Below are 24,829 nucleotides of genomic sequence, written 5' to 3' on the forward strand. Positions count from 1 at the left end.
CCTCTCTCTCTCTCTCTCTGCGCCTCTCTCTCTCTCTACGTCCCTCTCTCTCTCTGCGCCTCTCTCTCTACGTCCCTCTCTCTCTCTGCGCCTCTCTCGTCCTCTCTCTCTCTCTTCTCTCTCTCTGCGCTCTCTCTCTCTCTGTCCTCTCGCTCTCTTCTCTCTCTCTCTGCGCCTCTCTCTCTCTCTACCCCTCTCTCTCTTCTCTCTCTCTGCGCCTCTCTCTCTCTCTGCGCCTCTCTCTCTCTCTCTCTGCGCCTCTCTCTCTCTCTCTCGCCCTCTCGCTCTCTCTCTCTCTCTGCGCCCTCTCTCTCTCTCTCTCTCTCTCGTCTCTCTCTCTCTCTGCGCCTCTCTCTCTCTCTCGCCCCTCTCTCTCTCTTCTCTCTCTCTCTGCGCCTCTCTCTCTCTCTACGTCCCTCTCGCTCTCTTCTCTCTCTCTCTGCGCCTCTCTCTCTCTACGTCCCTCTCTCTCTCTCTCTCGCCTCTCTCTCTCTCTACGCCCCTCTCGCTCTCTTCTCTCTCTCTCTGCGCCTCTCTCTCTCTCTCTCCCTCTCGCTCTCTTCTCTCTCTCTCTGCGCCTCTCTCTCTCTCGTCCCTCTCTCTCTCTTCTCTCTCTCTGCGCCTCTCTCTCTCTCTCTCCTCTCTCTCTCTCTGCGCCCCTCTCTCTCTCTCTACGTCCCTCTCTCTCTCTTCGCCCCTCTCTCTCTTCGCCCCTCTCTCTCTTCTCTCTCTCTCTCTCTGCGCCTCTCTCTCTCTACGTCCCTCTCTCTCTCTCTCTCTGCGCCTCTCTCTCTCTACGTCCCTCTCTCTCTCTTCTCTCTCTCTGCGCCTCTCTCTCTCTCTCTTCTCTCTCTCTCTTCGCCTCTCTCTCTCTGCCTGTCTCACTGATGACCTGTGTGTCTCCTGACAGCATCAGCAGACTCTACTGAACCAGCTGAGGGAGGTCACAGGCACCACAGACGTACAGCTACTTCAGCAGGCCCTGCAGGTAACATACACAGAGGCCCTGCAGTGCGGATGCGGTGATGTTAGTGACTCACACATCTCCCCGGTCTAATTCACCTCTTTTTAAATCTCAATTTGCAATGTCTGATCGTGTTGATATTTAGTCTGACACAAGGTTGTTTAAAATAGTCAATCTTTCCCCTAGCTGATACTGATTTTCAGGGATGCATTTCTAAATGGTTTGACATGGTTTCAAATATTACTGTTTAGTGTTTATGTTCTAAAATCTCCAGTGGGAGTTCTGCACATTTATTTATATTCAACCAATTCATCAGCCTATAAGCTTTATTGACCACCCAGAAGAGTCTACATGTCAACCCGTCTGACTGTCTTGCTGTAACCCTGCTGTCCCTGCAGGTCAGTCATGGAGACCTGGCGGAGGCGGTGGCCTTTCTGACGGAGAAGAAGGCCAAGGTGCCCCAGCAGGATGAGGCCACCTACTACCAGACCACCCAGGTGGGCAACGACAGATACATCAGCGTTGGCAGCCAGGCAGACACCAGTGAGTACCTACCTCACCCAGCGCTGCCCGGGGCAGGCCCTAGCCAGGGAGATACTAGTGAGTACCGCTACCTACCTCATCTCATGTGTATGCATAAGAAAAACTCTGTAGGCCTCAAGCCTGAATGTACTGAATGTTTAACACTACTGTCTCCACTGATTCCATTTCTATCATTTTTTTCCAGTTGTTCCCATTCATTTTGGTATTGAAGCTCTAAGTGAGCAGTTAACATAGCATTAAGGTCTGAGTGGGATGTCTGTTAGCAGGATGCCTCCTGGCTCTCATGCAAGACAAGGGCTTATTTTGTTGAAATTACATGGTGTCATTTCAGGGTAATTTTTTGAGATGGGCACGAGAATTCCTGCAGAGGCATATCCTTCTCTGTTCAGGACCACCAGAGAAGGTCATATCCTGACACGCCCCTTTGACTTTAATGCGGGAGTGGCCTGATTTAATGAACGTACGCGCTTCCTCGGATACATGTCAAATAAGGAAAACAACCTAGTTAACCCAGTCTAAAGGGTATAGAGTAGTCTGGGGGAGGGGAAAACCATGGTGCTTCATTTACTACTCTGATGACTAACCTTCATCTTTTTATAGGCTTTTCTAACATTAAAGGCTACTGTACACTTAGGCTCTCCTCTTCCCTTTGTCTTTTTACACGGTGATGAAAAGGATATTGTCGGTTTGCCCTTTCCGCTGACGCTTATGTGAGAGGGATTATTAAGTCAGTAAGGCCTGAATCTTAACTTGTAATGTGTGCACTTAACTCAATTTCAGCATAGAATTGGGACTTGTATGTATGTATGCATGTAAGTGCATTAGCGTTCAAAAGTTTGGAGTCACTTATAAATCTCAATTTTTTGCCCATTAAAATAACATCACATTAATCTGAAATACAGTGTAGACATTGTTAATGTTGTAAATGACTTGTAGCTGGAAATGGCAAATGATTTTTAATGGAATATCTACATAGGCGTACAGAGGCCCATTTATCAGCAACCATCACTCCTGTGTTCCAATGGCACGTTGTTAGCTAATCCAAGTTTTTATCATTTTAAAAGCCTAATTGATCATAAGAAAACCCCTTTTGCAAGTATGTTAGCACTGCTGAAAACTGTTGTGCTGATTTAAAGAAGAAATAAAACTGGCCCTCTTTCGACTAGTTGAGTATCTGGAGCATCAGCATTTGTGGGTTCGATTACAGGCTCAAAATGGCCAGAAACAAAGACCTTCTGAAACTCGCCAGTCTATTCTTGTTCTGAGAAATTAAGGCTATTCCAAGCGAGAAATTGCCAAGAAACTGAAGATCTCGTACAATGCGGTGTACTACTCCCTTCACATAACAGCACAAACTGGCCCTAAGCAGAATAGAATGAGTGGGAGGCCAGGGTGCACAACTGAGCAAGAGGACAAATACATTAGAGTGTCTAGTTTGAGAAACAGACGGCTCACAACTCCTCAACTGACAGCTTAATTAAATAGTATCCGCAAAACACCGGTCTCAACGTCAACAGTGAAGAGGTGACTCCGGAATGCTGGCCTTGGCAGAGTTCCTCTGTCCATTGTCTGTATTATTTTGCCCATCTAATCTTTTCTTTTTATTGGTCAGTCTGAGAGATGGCCTTTTCTTTGCAACTCTACCTAGAAGGCCAGCATGCCGGAGTCGCCTCTTCGCTGTTGACATTGAGACGGGTGTTTTGCGGGTACTATTTAATGAAGCTGCCAGTGAGGTGTCTTTCTCAAACTAAACACTCTAATGTATTTGTCCTCTTGCTCAGTTGTGCACTGGGGCCTCCCAACCTTTCTATTCTGGTTAGAGCCAGTTTGTGCTGTTCTGTGAAGGGAGTAGTACACAGTAGAGGTCGACCGATTTATTGGAGGACCAAAAAAGCCGATACCGATTAATCGGCAGATTTAAAATGTTTTTTAAAAATGTATTTGTAATAATGACAATTACAACAATACTGAATTAACACTTATTTTAACTTTAATAAAATACATCAATAAAATCAATTTAGCCTCAAGTAGGTAATGAAACATGTTCAATTTGGTTTAAGTAATGCAAAAACACAGTGTTGGAGAAGAAAGTAAAAGTACAGTATGTGCTATGTAAGAAAGCTAACGTTTCAGTTCCTTGCTCAGAACATGAGAACATATGAAAGCTGGTGGTTCCTTTTAACATGAGTCTTCAATATTCCCAGGTAAGAAGTTTTAGGTTGTGGTTATTATTGGAATTATAGGACTATTTCCCTCTATACCATTTTGTATTTCATTAACCTTTGACGATGTTCTTATAGGCACTTTAGTATTGCCAGTGTAACAGTATAGCTTCCGTCCCTCTCCTCGCTCCTCCCTAGGCTCGAACCAACAACACAATGACAACAGCCACCACATCAAAGCAGCATTACACATGCAGAGCAAGGGAAACAACCACCCCAAGGCTCAGAGCGAGTGAAGTTTGAAACGCCATTAGCACGCGCTAACTAGCCAGCCATTTCACTTCGGTCACACCAGCCTCATCTCGGGAGTTGATAGGTTTGAAGTCATAAACAGCGCAATGCTTGACGCACAACAGAGAGCTGCTGGCAAAATGCACGAAAGTGCTGTTTGAATTAATGTTTACGTGCCTGCTTCTGCCTGTCAGATACTTGTATGCTTGTATGCTCAGTCAGATTATATGCAACACAGGACACGCTAGATAATATCTAGTAATATCATCAACCATGTGTAGTTAACTAGTGATTATGATTGATTGTTTTTTATAAGATAAGTTTAATACTAGCTAGCAACTTACCTTGGCTTACTGCATTCGCGTAACAGGCAGTCAGTCTTCTTGTGGAGTGCAACGAGAGAGAGGTAGGTCGTTATTACCTTGGACTAGTTAACTGTAAGGTTGCAAGATTGGATCCCCCGAGCTGACAAGGTGAAAATCTGTCGTTCTGCCCCTGAACGAGGCAGTTAACCCAATGTTCCTAGGCCGTCATTGGAAATAAGAATGTGTTTTTAACTGACTTGCCTTGGTAAATAAAGATTAAATAAAGGTGTAAAAAAAATATTTAAAAAATCGCCTCCCAAAAATACAGATTTCCGATTGTTATGAAAACTTGAAATCGGCCGTAATTAATCAGCCAGTCTGATTAATCGGTCAGCCTCTAGTACACAGCGTTGTACAAGATCTTCAGTCCCTTGGAAATTTCTCACATGGAATAGCCTTAATTTCTCAGAACAAGAATAGACTGACGATTTTCAGAAGAAAGTTCTTTGTTTCTGGCCATTAGCCTGTAATCGAACCCACAAATGCTGATGCTCCAGATACTAAACTAGTCTAAAGAAGGCCTGTTTTTATTGCTTCTTTAATTAGAACAACAGTTTTCAGATGTGCTAACATAATTGCAAAAGGGTTTTCTAATGATCAATTAGCCTTTTAAAATGATAAACTTGGATTAGCTAACATAACGTGCCATTGGAACACATAAGTGATGGTTGCTGATACTGGGCCTCTGTACGCCTGTGTAGATAGTCCATAAAAAAGCAGCTATTTCCATCTACAATAGTAATTTACAATATTAACAACACTGTATTTCTGATCAATTTGATGTTCTTTTAATGGACAAAAATGTGCTTTTCTTTCAAAAACAACATTTCTAATTGACTCCAAACTTTTGAACGTGTATGTATGTATGAATGAATTAAAGGACTACGCGTGTGTTTCAGACGTGATTGACCTGACAGGCGATGACAAGGATGACCTCCAGAGGGCCATCGCTCTCAGCTTGGAGGAGTCCAGCCGGGCCTTCAGGGAGACGGGCATCACTGATGAGGAGCAGGCCATCAGCAGGTAGACTGGGCTCAACACCACCATGTTATTGGCTGGGGTGAGGAGGGGCATACAGGGAGCTGCAAGGTTTGAGTGGTGAATTGTCAACATAATGCACTTTCAAATCAGATTGAACAAGGCACTGTGCAGACTTGCTAATCTTTATTTTGTTGAGTTGCTAAATGTCAACATTGTGTTTTGTTGGGGGTTTTGCACATAATAAATGTCCTTTGATTAAAGTGTGTGTATTTTTAAATGTGTAATGTTGTGCTCTTTGCAGAGTTCTGGAGGCCAGCATAGCAGAGAACAAGGCAAGCCTAAAGCGGACACACACGGAAGTGTGGAGTGACTCGCCCAATCCCCACGACAGGAAGAGATTGGAGAACTGCCCTGTGGGTCTAAAGAACGTGGGCAACACCTGCTGGTTCAGCGCCGTCATCCAGGTGGAGACTCAACACAAACACACCCCTCATACAACGCAAAGCATCTTATGTCAATGTAATTCATTTAGATATATAGGCCCTGTATTTATAATGACATTAGACATTACTCTAATCTAAAAGACTCCCTGGTAGAGGGTTAACTGAGCTGGATGAGCACTGGATACATTGTCACATGGTCCCTGCCTCTGTGTGTATTGGGCCTCCTTAAGGACACAGCAAGGTCCCACGTTTCAGCTCCTTCTGATCCCAGAATTAGAGATTTACTAAAAGCAGATGATGAAATCAAGTGACAACTCCACTAATCTTTCTTATTTTCTAATCCTTTTATCAAAAGGAATGGAAGTTTGGTTTGTAACTTCAAACTTAGTCACATCACTCTGCTAACATTCTTTTGTAATCCATCATATCAATACAGCTAGCAGTAACAGGGTGAAAACAGCCATAGTAAAACCGATGTTGACTACCTCACTATATAGGAACGTCCATGATCTCTTTTGATATTGAAAACATGTTTAATGCAGGTTGAAGCTAAATGAATGTCACTCAGTAAAACGGACTCGTTTCTCTTTCTGTCTCCTTGTTTCCAGTCTCTGTTCAACCTGCTGGAGTTCCAGAGGCTGGTGCTACACTACTCCCCTCCTGCCAGAGTCCAGGACCTGCCTCGCAACCAGAAGGTGAACCACCACCCATCCAAACAATCCATATCAGCACTCAGCTAGGAGGCTTAGGCCCAAACCCCCCTGACCAATACGTTCCAGAGATAGTGGCACTGGAACACAGGTTAAACCTTTTCTAGGCGACAGCCAGGGAAAGGTCCGGTTAGCTCTCTCCCCTGAGTACTTGACTTGTCCTTTGAGACCCATGGCTCCTCAGCTGGACAGCTGTCCTTCCTGTTAGCCTCTGAGGTCCTGGCCCTCTGATGAGAGACTCGACATTCTGGGTTGTAAATCAGTGCCCTCACCAAGCAACAGCTCTATTTGGTTGCAGTGTGATCTGCTCTTGCCTCAGGTCCCATTGGTTCACACTGCCCCCTGACTGCCCAGTTGATTCACTACCTCTAGACTTAGCCACAGGGTGGGTGGAGGAAGAGGATTTGATGAAGCACACTGTAGCCCTAGTGGTTCCCTCTCTGACACACCCGACATTGACAATGACCCTTGACTCACACCAGCTCAGCTTAGCCTCTCCTCCCTGTCCTTCTGCAGCAGCTACAGTCTCTTCTTCGTCCGTTGCTGCAACTGAAATCTTGCTGTCTGCACAGCACCTTTCTCCCAACCGCTTCCCATGGAGCCCTCCTAAGGGTCAATGGTTAGCGCACATCTGCTAATCTGGGCTACACCCCTGCTGCTGTTGCCATATAGCGGCAGTCATTTTGGGGTGTTAGTCTCTAGTCCCGCTGTCTAATATCCAGAACCAACGGAGGAGGGACTCTTCTAGGGCTTAGGCTCTAATCTGTCGTCAATAGCCGTGACCCTTGCGCTCAAAGTGAGAGCACTTATCCAAGGGTTTATTTTAATTGCTCTGTTTGTCAATGAGGCTCGTCTTCAAAGCAAGGCTTTTCCTTTGCCAGTGTCACATAAGTGTCCCTTTTTTTGTCACACGTATGGGCTTGAGCAATGAGTCCTCTGTGCTCTCAACCTGTACCATAATGTAATTAGAACTCGTTCATTCATTGGTAGTAGTTGTGGTGCAGCCAGTCAGTGTCCTGCTGTATGTAGAGCAGTGGAGGACTCCCTCTGCTTGTCACATCTCACGCCAGCTCCAGCTCACGCCAGCTCCAGCTCACAGATTTACTGGGTCAGCTCAGCATCACTAGGCTCCAATAGAAAAGCACATTCCCTTGCATAAACTGGGGAAATACTCATCTTTCATATTTTGATGGGCACACCATCACCATCATAAAGTCCTGAATTTGAAAAGATTATAATGGGTATAATAGTGTTCTTAATTCAGTCTCCATGGTCTGAAAGATGGTTGACAATAAAACCCTGAAATATGACTTATGATTTGGAAACCCGTATTCCCTTCCTCTAGAAGGCAGGTTATGATGTTAACTAACGTCCCTCTGTGTGTCTGGTTCCCGGTTGTCGTTCCATAGGAGCACAGAAACCTACCCTTCATGCAGGAGCTTAGGAACTTGTTCTCCCTCATGGTGGGTTCGAAGAGGAAGTACGTGGACCCATCGTGTGCCGTGGAGATCCTCAAGGACGCCTTCAAGTCCAGCGAGTCTCAGCAGGTAAACATCCTAGCTATCACTCTGTAAAATCTGCTATGATAAACCAATCAACCTTTCCATCAAATGTATTTGTAAAGCTCTTTTTACATCAACAGATGTCACAATGGGCTTTACAGTAGTCCGGCCTTGACCCCCAAAAATTGTAAGCAACAGTACAGTGGAAATAAAACTTGTAAATGATTTCTAAAGTTTGGGAACCCCTGCACTACGATACCACGGTGCTTGTCTACGGAGCAGCACGGGGAACTGTCTCTCCCTACCTTCAGGCTCTGCTCAAACCCTACATACTCCGTTCTGCCACCTCTGCTCTCTTGGCTGTCCCACCCATGTCCTGGCACCCCAATGGTGGAACCAGCTTCTCTCTGATTCTAGGACAGCAGAGTTCCTGCCCTTCTACCAAATATATGACACCCTACCTCTGAAGAGTTTCTTATCCCCCAAAACATAGCAGTGACTTCCTACTAGCACTGACTTTGCTCATCATTTCTTTATTGAGGAGAAATTGGACTACATCTGTGATATGTGGTTGTTCCACCTAGATATATCAAGATGAATGCATCTTTGTTCTGAATAAGCGCATCTGCTAAATGTGAAGTGTAGTTAGGGGTCCTTCAGGTTTTCTTTACCTACATCTGATGGATTTTAGTCCCTTCATCAGATGTTTTGGTGCTTCTCATGACACCTTCTGAAGGGTTGATCAGTCCCGACCTGAGCCAGGTGGCTGGTCCACTGCTCCTCCTCCGCCTCTTGCGCTACTGCGCTGAACTCTGCTACAAATATACAATTCCTTTGCAAAAGTATTCATCCCCCTTGGCATTTTTCCTATTTTGTTGCATTACAACCTGTAATTTAAATAGGTTTTTATTTGGATTTCATGTAATAGACATGCACAAAATAGTCCAAATTGGTGAAGTGAAATGGAAAAAAAATGACTTGTTTAAAAAAAACTGAAAAGTGGTGTGTGCATATGTATTCACCCCCTTTGCTATGAAGCCCCTAAATAAGATCTGGTGCAACCAATTACCTTCAGAAGTCACATAATTAGTTAGATGGCACACAGGTGGACTTTAAAAAAAAGTTTTACATGATCTCAGTATGTATGTATGTATGTATGTATGTATCCTCCACACAAACTATTATTCTGGGTGTGCGCCAGCTCATGTTTTTTTAAATGATCTACTATTCGTCATATTAACATTACATTACAGCATATTAGCATACAGGAGCTGATCCCCATCCGATATCTACAGTGGCTTGCAAAACTGTTAAGAAAATTGTATATGGCATATGAAATATATTACTCTGTTATCATATAGAAACATAATGGAATATTGTACATCATATTAGCATCAACATACATTATTATTTCATTCTATTTCACATTTCCTATTTCATTTTTGTTACATTTAATATTTTGGTTCAAGCTTAATACATAATGAACATCATCAACAGGGGGAACATATTAGGTGTACGCTAATAAGTCGTAGAACATTCGGCGTCCGCCCCCCGAAAACCTGATAATGCTGAGCTTATATTTCTGTTCATCAGTCATGTCCGTAGTCCACTCTTCTCTGGTCACTTTGTGTGTCTGAGGTTAGACAAGCGTTGACCCCAATTAGAGGGCACAACTGACGTCTGTAAGGCACCCTCTGGTCCTTGACTCTGGTGTATACAAATCTACCTCAACAATTACCAAGTCCCTCAGTGTAAGCCCACTTAACCAAGGTTTAAAACATGAAAAGGAGGTTATGTTCTGTACATCTGAGATCTGGGCCTTCTGTTCAACAGTGAAGGCAATGTTCTATTGGCTCTTTCTCTGTGTGCTTCCTGTAAGTATTGTTGTAATTGGTCTGTTTCGCTGTGTGCTGCCTGTAAGTATTGTTGTAATTGGTATTTTTCGCTGTGTGTTGCCTGAACAGCAGGATGTGAGTGAGTTCACACACAAGCTGCTGGACTGGCTGGAGGATGCCTTCCAGATGAAGGCAGAGGAGGACCGGTACGACAACGCACCTTGCTAACGTCCACACACACACACACACACACACACTGTGTAATTCATCCCCTTAGGAGACTGGACACATCATGCCTTCTGCGTTTTCATACTGAACATGCATCGTAGTGAATTTAGTACGCATTTTATGAAAGTCCATTTAAAAAAGCTTGGAGCATTATTCACATGGCTTAGAGGACAAAGCGTCCTCTTCCACCCATTGTGTATGTCGCACACTGTGACTCACCCTAATGAGTGTGTGTGTTTCGACTCTGATCTCTGTCCGTTCCCAGAGAGGGTGAGAAGCCAAAGAACCCGATGGTGGAGCTGTTCTATGGCCGGTTCCTGGCTGTTGGTGTTCTCGAAGGTAAGAGAGGGAAGCAAGCATGTTAGAACATCCCTGGGTAGGAGGAGAGGTGACGTGAGAGTTAAGTCTCAGCTGTCAGTTTCCTGCTTCGAAGCAGCAGCAAGGAGAGGGAGAGTCCTTGCCCCCGATAATTAAAGGTGACCTTGTTTTAATGAGGTGTGGCGCGTGTAAAAGCACAGGGCTGCAGAGCATTGATCCTTTAGGACCTTGACGTCTGATTGGAATTTAGCTTATTATGCATGACAATACTGGTCCAGGGCCACCAGACACAAAGCTGGGCCAGCGAGGCAGCTTTTGCTCCTCTCATCCTTAAATGACCTTAATGCCACATTTGCATGTCCGCTAACTTCCCCTCTCTGGGTTCTGTTTTTTGTTGTTGTTGTCAGTCCGTACTCCGCTGCTGTAGTCAGTGCAGTGGGTTGGCTAAAGGTATCCGCATGCTTCCCATCCGGAACAGTTTGTGCGTATATTATGATGACATTTTGAGACGTTTTTGTTTGGCTGTTCTTGAGACGGCTGTTCTTGAGGCGGCTGTTCTTGAGGCGGCTGTTCTTGAGGCGGCTGTTCTTGAGGCGGCTGTTCTTGAGGCGGCTGTTCTTGAGGCGGCTGTTCTTGAGGCGGCTGTTCTTGAGGCGGCTGTTCTTGAGGCGGCTGTTCTTGAGGCGGCTGTTCTTGAGGCGGCTGTTCTTGAGGCGGCTGTTCTTGAGGCGGCCGTTCTTGAGGCGGCCGTTCTTGAGGCGGCCGTTCTTGAGGCGGCCGTTCTTGAGGCGGCCGTTCTTGAGGCGGCCGTTCTTGAGGCGGCCGTTCTTGAGGCGGCCGTTCTTGAGGCGGCCGTTCTTGCACGCAACATTTTTCTCTCGAGGCAAGCTGAAGTTCGGAAGCTGAAGTCTAAGCCCCTTCATTGGTGAGCAGTAAGGAATCTTCAATGTAGTATTTATTTTTTACTTGAGAAATGCTCTTAGATGTAAAACTAAGATCTCCTCAGACAAAACGTAAAAATGTATTTCTTGAGTTATCTTCGATTAATTCGGACTATTTTGAGGAGGTGTATACTGGCTATGGCGTCTCAAGATGGCCGAACAGTACTATTGCCGCAGGTATGGTCAAAGGTATGCGAGCACACTCGTTCGGTTTGGCTAGGCACCAGCCGAACTGAAGCATGCAGTAGTCTGAAGGCTCTGCAAGGGAGCAAGCTGTGCTGTATTTACAGTCTGTTAGTGGATGTGATCTTCCCCTGGGTTCAAGTATTTGTTTTCTGCCTTTTATTGAGCTTGCTTGGTGCAATGGAACCAATGGTAAAAACCCTGCCCATCTGGCATACCGAATAGGCTCAATCAAACAAATCCTATTTGAACTCAGGCATGGCTATGATGACTGATGCTGAACTCAACCTGGCTGTAAATTAGTGTGAAATGGGTCTTCTCTCACACACACTTGACCCACTTCCTCGCCATATGGTACACACAGCCTAGGTCCGCACCTCTGACGAATAATACTGCATAATAGGGCACAACTGCCTCTACCAAATCACAGTGCTTCTTGAATTAGTTGTTGTTGGTAGGGCCAAACTGTGGTTATGTGTGAGGAATGCTTGTGTTGGTGCATAAATGTTGTTTACGTTTCTGTGCTGCTGCTCCCTTTCCCCACAGGAAAGAAGTTTGAGAACACTGAGATGTTTGGGCAGTACCCCCTGCAGGTGAACGGCTTTAAGGACCTGCATGAGTGTCTGGAGGCGGCCATGATTGAGGGGGAGATCGAGTCCCTGCACTCATCAGCAGAGAACTCTGCCAAGTCTGGACAGGAGGTCAGTGCTGCTGCTCATTAAAAGACAACTAACACTGGAGTTTTTAGTTTTAACTGTAATACATGTGTAATAGGGATTATGAAACTCCAAAACATGTTCCAAACCTATAGTTAGACACACACAAAATGTACAGGCAACAAAATTATACTGGAAGTACCATTACATTTCTGTTCGACAACCAAATGTTACCAGTAAAACAGCCCATCTTGGCCTACTTAAAAATAGACGGTGCTTGAATAATTCAGGAGATGTGGGGGACTGACTGACTACCTGCCCCAACACATAGTGCCAACTGTAAAGTTTGGTGAACATGGACATTCTAGATGATTCTGTGCTTCCAACTTTGTGCCAATAGTTTGGGGAAGGACCTTTCCTGTGTCAGTATGACAATGCCCCTGTGCACAAAGTGAGGTCCATACAAAAATGGTTTGTCGAGATCGGTGTGGAAGAAATTGACTGGCGTGCACAGAGCTCAGACCTCAACCCCACGGTAGCCTAACATAGCAGGCATAAAAGAAACACAGAACGGACAAGTAGGCTCGCAATGGATTATGGTCATTATACTTAATGAGCATAGTTTAGCGCAGAAAACATGTTGAATGTTGGCCTGTTGGAAAGTACAGCTCCTTACTACAGTGGCTTGCAAAAGTATTCACCCCTTTGGCATTTTTCCTATTTTGTTGCCTTACACCCTGGAATTAAAATGGATTTTTAGGGGGTTTGTATCATTTGATTTACACAACATGACTACCACTTTGAAGATGCAAAATATGTTTTTATTGTGAAACAAATAAGACAAAAAAAAACAGAACTTGAGTGTGCATAACTATTCACCCTCCCAGAGTCAATACTTTGTAGAGCCACCTTTTGTAGCAATTACAGCTGCAAGTCTCTTGGGGTATGTCTCTATAAGCTTGGCACATCTTGCCACTGGGTTTTTGGCCCGTTCTTCAAGGTTAAACTGCTCCAGCTCTTTCAAGTTGGATGGGTTCCGCTGGTGTACAGAAATCTTTAAGTCATAGCACAGATTCTCAATTGGATTGAGGTCTGTGCTTTGACCAGGCCATTCCACGACATTTAAATGTTTCCCCTCTTGATACTCCCCATCCCGGATCCGGGATCGTGAATAAAGCCTCAGGCTCATTAGCATAACGCAACGTTAACGATTTCTGAAAATCGCAAATAAAATGAAAATAATGCGCCTGCTCTCAAGCTTAGCCTTTTCTTAACAACACTGTCATCTCAGATTTTCAAAATATGCTTTTGAACCATAGCAAATCACTAATTTGTGTAAGAGTATGCTAAGCTAGCTTAGCATTTTGAGTAGCATTTAGCACGCAACATTTTCACAAAAACCAGATAACCAAATAAATAAAATAATTTACCTTTGAAGAGCTTCGGATGTTTTCAATGAGGAGACTCTCAGTTACATAGCAAATGTTCAGTTTTTCCTGAAAGAATCTTTGTGTAGGAGAAATCGCTCTGTTTTGTACATCACATTTGGCTACCGAAACGAACCGAAAATTCAGTCACCAAAACGTCAAACTTTTTCCGAATTAACTCCATAATATCGACCGAAACATGGCAAACGTTGTTTAGAATCAATCCTCAAGGTGTTTTTTCACATATCTCTTCATTGATATGCAGTTCGTGGAAGCCTGCTTTCCCCTCAGAATCGCATGGAAAAATACCAGCAGCTGAAAAAGACGCACCAATTTCGACGGAGGACACCGGGCGGACACCTGGAAAATGTAGTCTCTTATGGTCAATCTTCCAATGATATGCCTACAAATACGTCACAATGCTGCAAACACCTTGGGGAAACGACAGAAAGGGCAGGCTCATTCCTCTCGCATTCACAGCCATATAAGGAGACAATGGAAAACGTCAAAAATCCTGTTGGTTTCCTGGTTGCCGTTTCATCTTGGTTTTGCCTGTAGCTCCCGTTCTAGGGCACCCACAGACAATATCTTTGCAGTTCTGGAAAATTCAGAGTTTTCTTTCCAAAGCTATCAATTATATGCATAGTCGAGCATCTTTTTGTGACAAAATATCTTGTTTAAAACGGGAACGTTTTTCATCCAAAAATGAAATTGCGCCCCCAGAGTTGCAAGAGGTTAAACCACTCGAGTGTTGCTTTAGCAGTATGCTTAGGGTCATTGTCCTGCTGGAAGGTGAACCTCCATCCCAGTCTCAAATCTCTGGAAGACTGAAACAGGTTTCCCTCAAGAATTTCCCTGTATTTAGCACCATCCATCATTCCTTCAATTCTGACCAGTTTCCCAGTCCCTGCGATGGAAAAACATGGGATGGTGTTCTCGGGGGGATGGAAGATGTTGGGTTTGCGCCAGACGGCCTTTTCCTTGATGGCCAAAAAGCTACATTTTAGTCTCATCTGACCAGCGTACCTTCTTCCATATGTTTGGGGAGTCTCACACATGCCTTTTGGTGAACACCAATTTGTTTCTTTAAGCAATGGCTTTTTCTGGACACTCTTCCATAAAGCCCAGCTCTGTGGAGTGTTCGGCCTGAGGTGGTCCTATGGACAGATACTCCAATCTTCGCTGTGGAACTTTGCAGGTCCTTCAGGGTTATCTTTGGTCTCTTTGTTGCCTCTCTGATTAATGCCTTCCTTGTCTGGTCTGTGAGATTTGGTGGACGGCCCTCTCTTGGCAGGTTTGTTGTGTTGCCATATTCTTTCAATTTTGTAATAGTGCTCCGTGGGATGTTCAAAGTTTCTGAGATTTTTTTTATAACCCAACCCTGATCTTAATCTGATTTATCTCTAGGGAAATTGCGCAATGTGTGCATTGAGCTCACAGAAAGAAACGGGACGAAATGAAACTCAAATAATTGAACCGATCAGTTAGTTGTTTAAAATACAAAAAATAACATTTTGGTTTGTCACTCAGCACTACTAAAGGCACAACAATATTAGTGGAACAGGCATGAGTCATGTAGGAATGCTTTCAAAACACGCTGATCAAGACTACTGATTCCTTAGTGCCCAATTAAAAATGTTTATGGATACCGCATGACTCATATGACCCATTAGAAACATTTTGGAATTCCTTTCAGCACTGGTTTACCGAACTCCCTCCTGTCTTGACCTTTGAACTGTCAAGATTTGAGTTCAACCAAGCTTTGGGTCGACCTGAGAAGATCCACAGCAAGCTGGAGTTCCCCTCCATGCTGTACATGGACAGGTAAGAAAACCTCCAACACACCTACCAGTCCAGCTGTACCTAAGGGAAAATATATCAATTCAACAGGAGTAAGCAGCTAAGATTAACTGTTATTCACATCACATAGCTTAAATAACATATTATTTTGGGTTTCCTAGGCCCCTTTCAAATTAAGGGGCTTGAAAAAAGAAAATAAACATCATATTGAGATTTTACATTGAGCATGGGTTGTGGTCCTTTAATCTGGGATACAGGCCCATAGTTTTCCAGGGAACTTATATGATTTCTGTTGTTTTGTCAGGTATATGGACAGGAACCGAGAGATCACCAGGATTAAACGAGAGGAGATCAGGAGACTGAAAGAGCACCTGACTCTACTCCAACAGCGTCTGGAGAGGTGGGCTGTGCTGCTACACACACACACACCTCTGTTTACTATCGTAGGTTGATCAACTATCAAAGGGATGGTGTTTATAGATACCATATCTGTTATGCTTCTGACCAAGTATCTTGCTTTGCTTTTTACTCTTTACTGAAAGATGTGTTCTCATTCTCAGTACGGTTTGTCATCCTCTCTCTGTTCTGCTCTCTCTCTCTCTGTGTCCCCAAGGTATCTGAGCTATGGCTCCGGCCCCAAGAGGTTTCCTCTGGCAGATGTCCTGCAGTACGCCATGGAGTTTACTTCCAGTAAGCCAGTCTGCACCTCTCCTGTGGGGGACTTTGAAACATCAGCACCCTCTGGTGGCACAACAGGGCAACTGCTGCCCGCTTCAAGGCAAGTCATGAAACACAGAGCATGCCACACACTGTCTCCCTGAGTCAGGATTTAAGTGTGCACGTTTCTGACTTTGCTTTTGTCAGATAATATGTCTGATTAAGCTGCTGAATTAGTGTGGTTCAGAAGTATTGAGTTGTGGTTTTGACTTATTCACACTCGCCCGACGTTACAGCACAGCCGAACAGGGTCCCTCCTCTACCCCTCCAGAGGGTTTGGCCCTCGCCCTGGCTCTCACCCCGGCCCCCTCCACCCAGCAGAGAGTGCCTATCCACAAGCCCTTCACCCAGTCCCGACTGCCCCCTGACCTGCCCATGCACCCGGCCCCACGACACATCACTGAGGAGGAGCTCCGGGTGCTGGAGGGCTGCCTGCACCGCTGGAGGAGTGAGGTGGAGAATGATACCCGCGGTACGTACAGCACCAGTCAAACGTTTGGAGACAACCTACTCATTCAGGGGTTTTTCTTTATTTTTATTTTTTTATACATTGTAGAATAATAGTGAAGACATCCAAACTATGAAATAGCACATGGAATCATGTCGTAACCAAAAAAGTGTTAAAAATCTAAATATATTTTATATTTGAATTTCTTCAAAGGAGCCACCATTTGCCTTGATGACAGCTTTGCACACTTGGCATTCTCTGTTTTGGGTTATTTTCCTGTTGTAAAACAAATGTTAGTCCCACTAAGCGCAAACCAGATGGGATGGCATATCGCTGCAGAGTGCTGTGGTAGCCATGCTTGTTAGGTGTGCCTTGAATTCTAAATAAATCACTGACCGTGTCACCAGCAAAGCACCATCACACCACCTCCATGCTTTACAGTGGGAACCACACATGTGGAGATCACCTACCCGGCCTCTCACAAAGACACAGCGGTTGGAACCAAAAATCTCCAATTTGGTCTCATCAGATCAAAGGACAGATTTCCACCAGTCTAATGTCCATTGCTCATGTTTCTTGACATTCTTATTGATGTCCTTTAGTAATGGTTTATTTGCAGCAATTTGACCATGAAGGCCTGATTCACTCAGTCTCCTCTGAACAGTTGATGTTGAGATGTGTCTGTTACTTGAACTCTGAAGCATTTATTTCGGCTGCAATCTGAGGTGCAGTTAATTGCCTCATGTTGTAAAGCAATGATGGACTGTCTTTTCTCTTTGCTTATTTGAGCTGTTCTTGCCATACTATGCACTTGATCTAACTAGAGCTATCTTCTGTATACCACCCCTACCATGTCACAACACAACTGATTGGTTCAAACACATTTAAGAAGGAAAGAAATTCCACAAATTTAACAAGGCACACCATTTCAGGGGACTACCTCATGAAGCTGATTGAGAGAATGCCAAGACTGTGCGGAAGATTAGAAAATATGTTTTGATTTAACACTCTTTTTGGATACTACATGATTCCATATGTGTTATTTCATAATTTTGATGTATTCACTATTATTCTACAATGTTGAAAATAGTAAAGAAATAAAGAGAACCCTTTGAATGGGGTTTGTCCAAACCTTTGACTGGTACTGTATGTCACCTCTGACCTCATCCAGTCTTGTAAACCCAATATGCTGAATTATACCTCTGTCTCTTATGATCTCATGCACAAAAATATATGAATTCTAGAGATGGGTTGATTTGTCTTCTCCAGATCTTCAGGGCAGTATATCCAGAATCCACAGGACCATTGAGCTTATGTACTCTGACAAGTCCATGATGCAGGTAAAATGTGTCCTTCCTAAACCTGACAATACACCTTCACACAAATACCATACATTGTCATTGGATGTAATACAAAAATACCAAATGAATGATGCACTATTATCTTGATTTGAGAAGACTCACATTTGTCCATGGCCAGTGTTCACTCCAGATTGTCACTCACTCATTGTCTCCTGCTGTCTCCCAGGTTCCGTACCGGCTGCATGCGGTGTTGGTGCATGAGGGCCAGGCTAATGCTGGACACTACTGGGCCTACATTTATGACCCCCACCAGCGGTGCTGGATGAAGTACAACGACATCTCAGTCACCAAGTCCTCCTGGGAGGAGCTGGTCAGGGACTCGTTCGGAGGCTATCGCAACGCCAGCGCCTACTGCCTCATGTACATCAACGACAAGAAGCCCTTCCTCATAGAAGGTAGATAGGGCTTCTTCTGCTCCTCAATCAGCATTATACCATATCTTTATTTTGACCTTGCTTTTCTTGTGGTGTACTTCAGCTTTGTTTTCTTCTTTCTTGTGATCATCATTAACTATGACCACTGTCCTCAGAGTATATGATGAGGACATGCCATGTGCAAGGTAGTTAGTTATTGTTAGGCTCTGTTTGTGCTGCAACTTGGACGTTCATATACCGCAAACCACTATTATAAACTGGTTACCAATGTAAATAGAGCAGTAAAAATAAATATTTTGTCATACCTGTCAGCCAATCAGCATTCAGTGCTCGAACCACACAGTCAATATGGGAATTTATAAACTATCTGTTTGTCTGGTTGTGTGTGCAGAGGAGTTTAATAAGGAGACAGGCCAGATGCTGAGTGGTCTGGATAAGCTCCCCCCAGACCTGAAGGCCTACGTGAAGGAGGACAACGGCCTGTTTGACAAGGAGATGGAGGAGTGGAACACACTGCAGGCACGCAAGGCCCAGCAAGAGAAGCTGGCCCTGGCTGTGGCCAACGCCGCAACCGCTGTAGTAGCAGAAACCACAGCAACAACAACGTCCTCTCAGCCTATGAGTACAGAGCCCAGTACACCAGACAACTCAGGTGAGGGCCAAGGCATGGTCAGATATTCCATTTATACACTTCTGAGCTGAGCGGTGCTGACGAGTGAAGGGAAGGTCGGCTCTTTTTACTAACTCGGATCTTTTCAACTCTTTGTCAAAAGAACGAATCCTTTGACTCCTTTTGTTAATTTGATTCCGTAATGCTCTGAGCACGCAGGACACCCCCTACCAGCAAACAATTAACTCAAAAGAATCATGATTCTATGTAGGAACCGACTAATATAGGAGTTTTGGGTCCGATACCAATTTTAGGGAGGCAACAGTCACCAACTACCGATGATGTTTTTGTTTAGAGGTGTTAACTAAATATTAAAATGATAATTAATTCATGTTGTATAAAATGATTATTATTATTATTATAACCACCAAAAAGCAACTTTATCCTCTATAAATAAGAAAGTATATACAAAACCCTTGTTCAGTTTACCTTCTTAGGTACAACTTAAAGATGCACAATACAGAAATCACTCTGCCGTTTGCTGGTTGCTAAAATTCTAATAGTTCGCCTAATTTCAGTTTGTGACCAAGCAAGTATAGTGTAGAGAATCATTGTACCATCTAAACCGCTTTGAAATATATATATATATATTTTTTTTAAATTTTTACCTTTATTTTACTAGGCAAGTCAGTTAAGAACAAATTCTTATTTTCAATGACGGCCTAGGAGCAGTGGGTTAACTGCCAGTTCAGGGTCAGAACGACAGATTTGTACCTTGTCAGCTCGGGGATTTGAACTTGCAACCTTTCGGTTACTAGTCCAACTCTCTAACCACTAGGCTACCCTGCCGCCCCATATATTTTCCATAACCAAAAATATTGCGTTTTCAGCTGTTTGTAGTTGGTGTACAAAACCGAATGTAAAAAAAACGCTAAAATACTTCAGCTGTGGAAGCAGAGTTGCTTTCAATTAGTGACAGATCTATAACTCACATTTCTATGTGAATTTGGTTGGTCGCCCAAAATGTGACATATTGCAGCTTTAAAGATTTGTATATCTATGGCAGTGGATAAATATGCAAAAGTGTTTGTGCTGAACCACCACAAGCACACTAATAAACCAGAAGGGCTGAATTAATTAAACTTTTTAGCTCACAGTAAATAGGAAACTGTACGTTTCACAAGTTCACAAACTCTGCAGGGAAATGCAGTAGCATGCAGTTTGCAAAGACACCACTAGATGTCAGCACTTGTATTGAGTAGATTCAATATAGTGCTTTTCAACAGTCAAGGGTCATGTAAAGAAACACTTTATGGCAAGCATGCTTATGCAAGCACTTGCTAGCTGTTTATTATGAAAATGTTTTCTTACTGAAACCATAATCTAAATTACTTTTTTATGCAGTACAAAATGTATTGGCTATATATTTCAACTGCAAATGGCATGCGCGGGGGACTGAAAATGTTCATGCAGGAAAATACACTTGCCTCAATGGTTTTAGTCACAAACGTTCTATCGAGCTAACAATCGTATCTCATCATGAATGCAAGCACATGGCCTGAATGATAGATCTGCGCCAACTGTCTTTTTGTTTTTTTGTAAACTGCAAATTTTGGGAAACTAACTGCATTTTAATGGGCAAGCCCCTCTTCATTACCTTTCTTTTGTAAGTTGGTATAGAATCAGCATGATCCCCTCTGTCGAATACGCTTGGACCTTCTTCTTTTATATTGTTAACACGCACGTCCCCAATAAAGAAAATTAGAATTAGAAACGGGTTCAGCCCCTGGTTCGACCGTAATCTGGCAGAGTTACTCCACCTCAAGAATTGCATTTGGCGAAAGGCTCGGTACACGCATACTGGAGGGCTGCCTCGTTCAGATAAATTAGAAATAAGTGCACTCAGCCAATCCGGAAGGCCAAACAAAGTTAGTTTCTTTAAGAAGCAGTTCTCTCTCTGTGGGTCTAACCCTAAGAAGTTCTGGAAAAAGGTTAAAGACCTAGAGAATAAACCCTCCTCACTACAGCTGCCCATGTCCCCTAATGTTGATGATGTGGTTGTTACTGACAAGGAGCACATGGCTGAGCTCTTTAATCACCACTTCATTAAGTCAGGATTCCTATTTGACTCAGCCATGCCTCCTTGCCCGTCCAACATTTCCTCATCTCCCACCCCTTCTAATGCAACTAGCCCCAGTGCTCCTCCCTCCTTTAAAAAAAAATATTCTGAACTGCCTCTTGAGGTGGTTTAACTTATAAAATGGCAGCATATCTACTGTGGAGAGACCAGAACAACAGAATTCCTCAGAGAATAATTTGAGACCGGTTGAATCCTGTGAGTTTTATGATGACGATGAGTTTTCAAGGAGATACCGCTTCTTCAACGACTCTAATGCAACTGGAAAGAAATAGTGGACCAACCGTTAAGCATGGGAGTGATAGGAATGAGGCTGTACCCCCTACTTCAGCTTCTGGTGGCCCTACAGTTCTATGCAACGAGATGTTTCCAGATGGTGATCTTTTTTTGGATGGGGACTCCACAAGTCAACCGTCAGCAGGATTGTAGTCGGTGTTCAGCGCTATTGCCGGTCTGAAGAATCAGTACATGAGGTTCAACCCTACAGAGGAAACACCAGCTGGATTTTACTGGAGAGCTAGATTCCCAGGTGTACTGGGGACAACTGACTACACACATTCCTATTTGCAGTAGCTCTTTTGGTAAATTCAGGACCTCAATCTGCAATAGATTTCTCTCTCTCTCAAGCTCCAAAACATCAATATGAGCTTGGTTCATGTCAGTTCTGGTGCGTTTGCTTGGTTTGTCTGGTGTTTTTGTTGCTGGTGCAAGATCCAGGCACTGCTGTTTCTCTACAACACAGGGTGTCAGCTCAACTAAAGGAAAGAAAGAACATTAACTCATTATTAGTAGGTTATTTACGTGCCTTTTTGTACCACAAGCCTGGGCTTATGATATGCCCAGCCTTGGTACGAATGATGATGTTATGCAACATGCTGTAACGGGCCTGACAACGCTAACATTGTAGTGAAGTAGTGTTAACATGCATTATAGTCATTGATATTTACCAGTTACTTATGCTTACTAAATATTGGTGGGTCGATTTGTTCGGCATCATCATCAAGGGTTAAGGAGAGAGGCAAACTGCTGGGGAATTATCTCTCATATCTTCTGGGTGATGGGATCAATTCCCCTGGATGGGTGCCCCCCTCTGGTCTGAAATAGCCCCTCTCCTCTGCCACACCCTTTTTGGCTTTGGCTTTTAAGTTTTTCCAGCACTCCTCCATCCGATTTGGGTCCCCCTTCTCTTTAATCCGTGTCGATCCGTTGAATCTGTCGCATAATATGGCCCAGGTGTCTTCCTTCTTTTTGACAGTCGTGTTTGTCTTTTTTTCCTCCCCTCCTGTACGTTACTAAATTCCTCCATCAGCTCGGACAGGAGGGTTTTTTTCGTAAGGGGAGAAATGTTCTTCTTTGACGTGCCATGATCAGGTGGCTAGTGGACAAATAATAAATCATGTTTTTGCAATGTTTATAATAAGTTATATTTTATGCTTGCAAGCTTGGTTTATAAACTAGCTAATGTTAGCTAATTAATTAGTTTTCTGTTTAGTACTTGCAAATAACAGATTTTATTTCAAATCAGCCAACCATGACAATCTTTCACGATGGAGTTTCAGTAGCGCTACATAGGTTCTTATTTCATCAAGGGACAGCAACTTTGGCCTCAATTGTGAAGTAGGCTAGCTACTTCGTTTCAACTCACGAAATACCTCATATATTGGTGTAACATGTCACTAATCATAGTTTAAAAACGTTAATCTGGATCAGTAAATCTATGATTTTAAATTAAGTGGCGCAGCACATCTCTGCTTAATTATAAACCGAGATTTACAAAACCTAGATTAGCTCTCATCCTAGATTAATTTAAACCATGTTGGTGCAACCCACCCTAAAGGTCCTAAATTATGTCACAATTGCCCTTGATTCTAAGCAATGTTGTGGTGCTATTTTTATTGACTTGGCCAAAGCTTTTGATACGGTAGCCCATTCCATTTTTGTGGACCAACTAAGGAGTGTTGGTGTCTCTGAGGGGTCATTGGCCTGGTTTGCTAACTACCTCAAAGAGTGCAGTGTATAAATTCAGAACATCTGCTGTCTCAGCCACTGCCTGTCACCAAGTGAGTACCCCAGGGCTCGATCTTAGGCCCCACGCTCTTCTCAATTTACATCAACAGCATTGCTCAGGCAGTAGGAAGCTCTCTCATCCATTTATATGCAGATGATGGTCTTATACTCAGCTGGCCCCTGCCCGGATTTTGTGTTAAACGCTCTACAACAAAGCTTTCTTAGTGTCCAACAAGCTTTCTTTGTCCTTAACCTTGTTCTGAACACCTCCAAAATGATGATCATGTGGTTTGGTAAGAATGCCCCTCTCCCCACCGGTGTGATTACTGCATCTGAGAGTTTAGAGCTTGAGGTAGTCAACTCATACAAGTTCTTGGGAGTATGGCTAGATGGTGCACTGTCCTTCTCTCAGCACATATCAAAGCTGCAGTCTAAGGTTAAATCTAGACTTGGTTTCCTCTATCGTAATCTCTCCTCTTTCACCCTAGCTTCCAAACTAACCCTGATTCAGATGACCATCCTACCCATGCTAGATTACGGAGACGTAATTTATAGATCGACTGGTAAGGGTGCTCTCGAATGGCTAGATGTTCTTTACCATTCGGCCGTCAGATTTTCCACCAATGCCACTTATAGGACACATTACTGCACTCTATACTCCTCTCTAAACTGGTCATCTCTGTATACCCGTTGCAAGGCCCACTGCTTGATGCTTATTTATAAAATCCTCTTAGGCCTCACTCCCCCCTATCTGAGATATCTACTGCAGCCCTCATCCTCCACTTACAACACCCGCTCTGCAGGTCATATTCTGTTAAAGGTCCCCACAGCTCACACATCCCTGGGTCGCTCCTCTTTTCAGTTCGCTGTAGCTAGCGACTGGAACGAACTGCAAAAAACAGTCAAACTGGACAGTTTATCGCCATCTCTTCATTCAAATACTCAATCATGGACACTCTTACTGACAGTTGTGGCAGCTTCGCGTGATGTATTGTTGTCTCTACCTTCTGTGTGCGGTTGTCTGTGTCCAATAATGTTTGTACCATGTTTTGTGCTGCTGCCGTGTTGTTGCTACCATGTTGTTATCATGTTGTGTTGCTACCATGCTGTGCTGTCTTAGGCCTCTCTTTATGTAGTGTTGTGGTGTCTCTCTAGTCATGATGTGTGTGTTGTCCTATATATATATATTTTAATCCCCGTCCCCGCAGGAAGCCTTTTGCCTCTTGGTAGGCCGTCATTGTAAATAAGCATTTGTTCTTGCCTGACTTGCCTAGTTAAATAAATAAAATAATAATAAATCAACCATGCCTATACAAGCTATTGACATGTTGAGGGTTGACTTTTGTCTGACTTCTGCCGTTAGGATAATTCCAGGGAACCGTGTCGGACTCCAGACATCATTAATATTTGGACATGGACATGATTAAATGGCTATATTCTTTGTTCTCTCTGTTTGTCATTACAGTAAGCTAGCTACCGATATATCAATGATCTAAATTGCTTAGTTATACAGTATCAGTCAAAGGTTTGGACAGCTACTCATTCCAGGGTTTTTTCTTTATTTTACTATTTTCTACATTGTATAATAATACATTTTTGAAATTCATTTTGAATTCAGGCTGTAACACATTGTGGAAAATGTCAAGGGGTATTGTAAATTATTGTACGACATGGGTAAGCTCTGGCTACTGTCTTTCAGCTCTAATTTAAAAATAAATCAATACATGTTTACTGGTGTGGGCGTTTTTAACCAAATTTGAAATCACCTATCACACCATTATAAATGAACAACCTAATCATTTTTTCAGAAAATGTAAATGACTGGA

The 24,829-nt window shown here is 43.5% G+C and overlaps 1 protein-coding gene across 5 annotated transcripts in view; it reads left to right on the forward strand.

Annotated features, from left to right (window-relative positions):
• Positions 1-24,829, forward strand: part of LOC135550661 (ubiquitin carboxyl-terminal hydrolase 25-like) — a 58,159-nt gene that overhangs the window by 16,517 nt on the left and 16,813 nt on the right. For 4 of the 5 annotated variants that reach the window (XM_064981677.1, XM_064981673.1, XM_064981675.1 and 1 more), the window contains exons 2-17: positions 911-988; positions 1,363-1,564; positions 5,225-5,348; positions 5,608-5,770; positions 6,358-6,444; positions 7,869-8,006; positions 9,926-10,002; positions 10,290-10,363; positions 12,013-12,167; positions 15,246-15,373; positions 15,654-15,749; positions 15,963-16,127; positions 16,303-16,538; positions 17,784-17,854; positions 18,042-18,270; positions 18,641-18,901. In XM_064981677.1, coding sequence (XP_064837749.1) covers positions 911-988; positions 1,363-1,564; positions 5,225-5,348; positions 5,608-5,770; positions 6,358-6,444; positions 7,869-8,006; positions 9,926-10,002; positions 10,290-10,363; positions 12,013-12,167; positions 15,246-15,373; positions 15,654-15,749; positions 15,963-16,127; positions 16,303-16,538; positions 17,784-17,854; positions 18,042-18,270; positions 18,641-18,901 — 2,284 coding nt within the window. The remainder of the gene's footprint in view (positions 1-910; positions 989-1,362; positions 1,565-5,224; positions 5,349-5,607; positions 5,771-6,357; positions 6,445-7,868; positions 8,007-9,925; positions 10,003-10,289; positions 10,364-12,012; positions 12,168-15,245; positions 15,374-15,653; positions 15,750-15,962; positions 16,128-16,302; positions 16,539-17,783; positions 17,855-18,041; positions 18,271-18,640; positions 18,902-24,829) is intronic. The other variant, XM_064981674.1, reaches the window with a different exon arrangement.

The sequence above is a fragment of the Oncorhynchus masou genome, chromosome 12 (assembly GCF_036934945.1).
Source record: "Oncorhynchus masou masou isolate Uvic2021 chromosome 12, UVic_Omas_1.1, whole genome shotgun sequence".
Taxonomy (NCBI): Eukaryota; Metazoa; Chordata; class Actinopteri; order Salmoniformes; family Salmonidae; genus Oncorhynchus; species Oncorhynchus masou.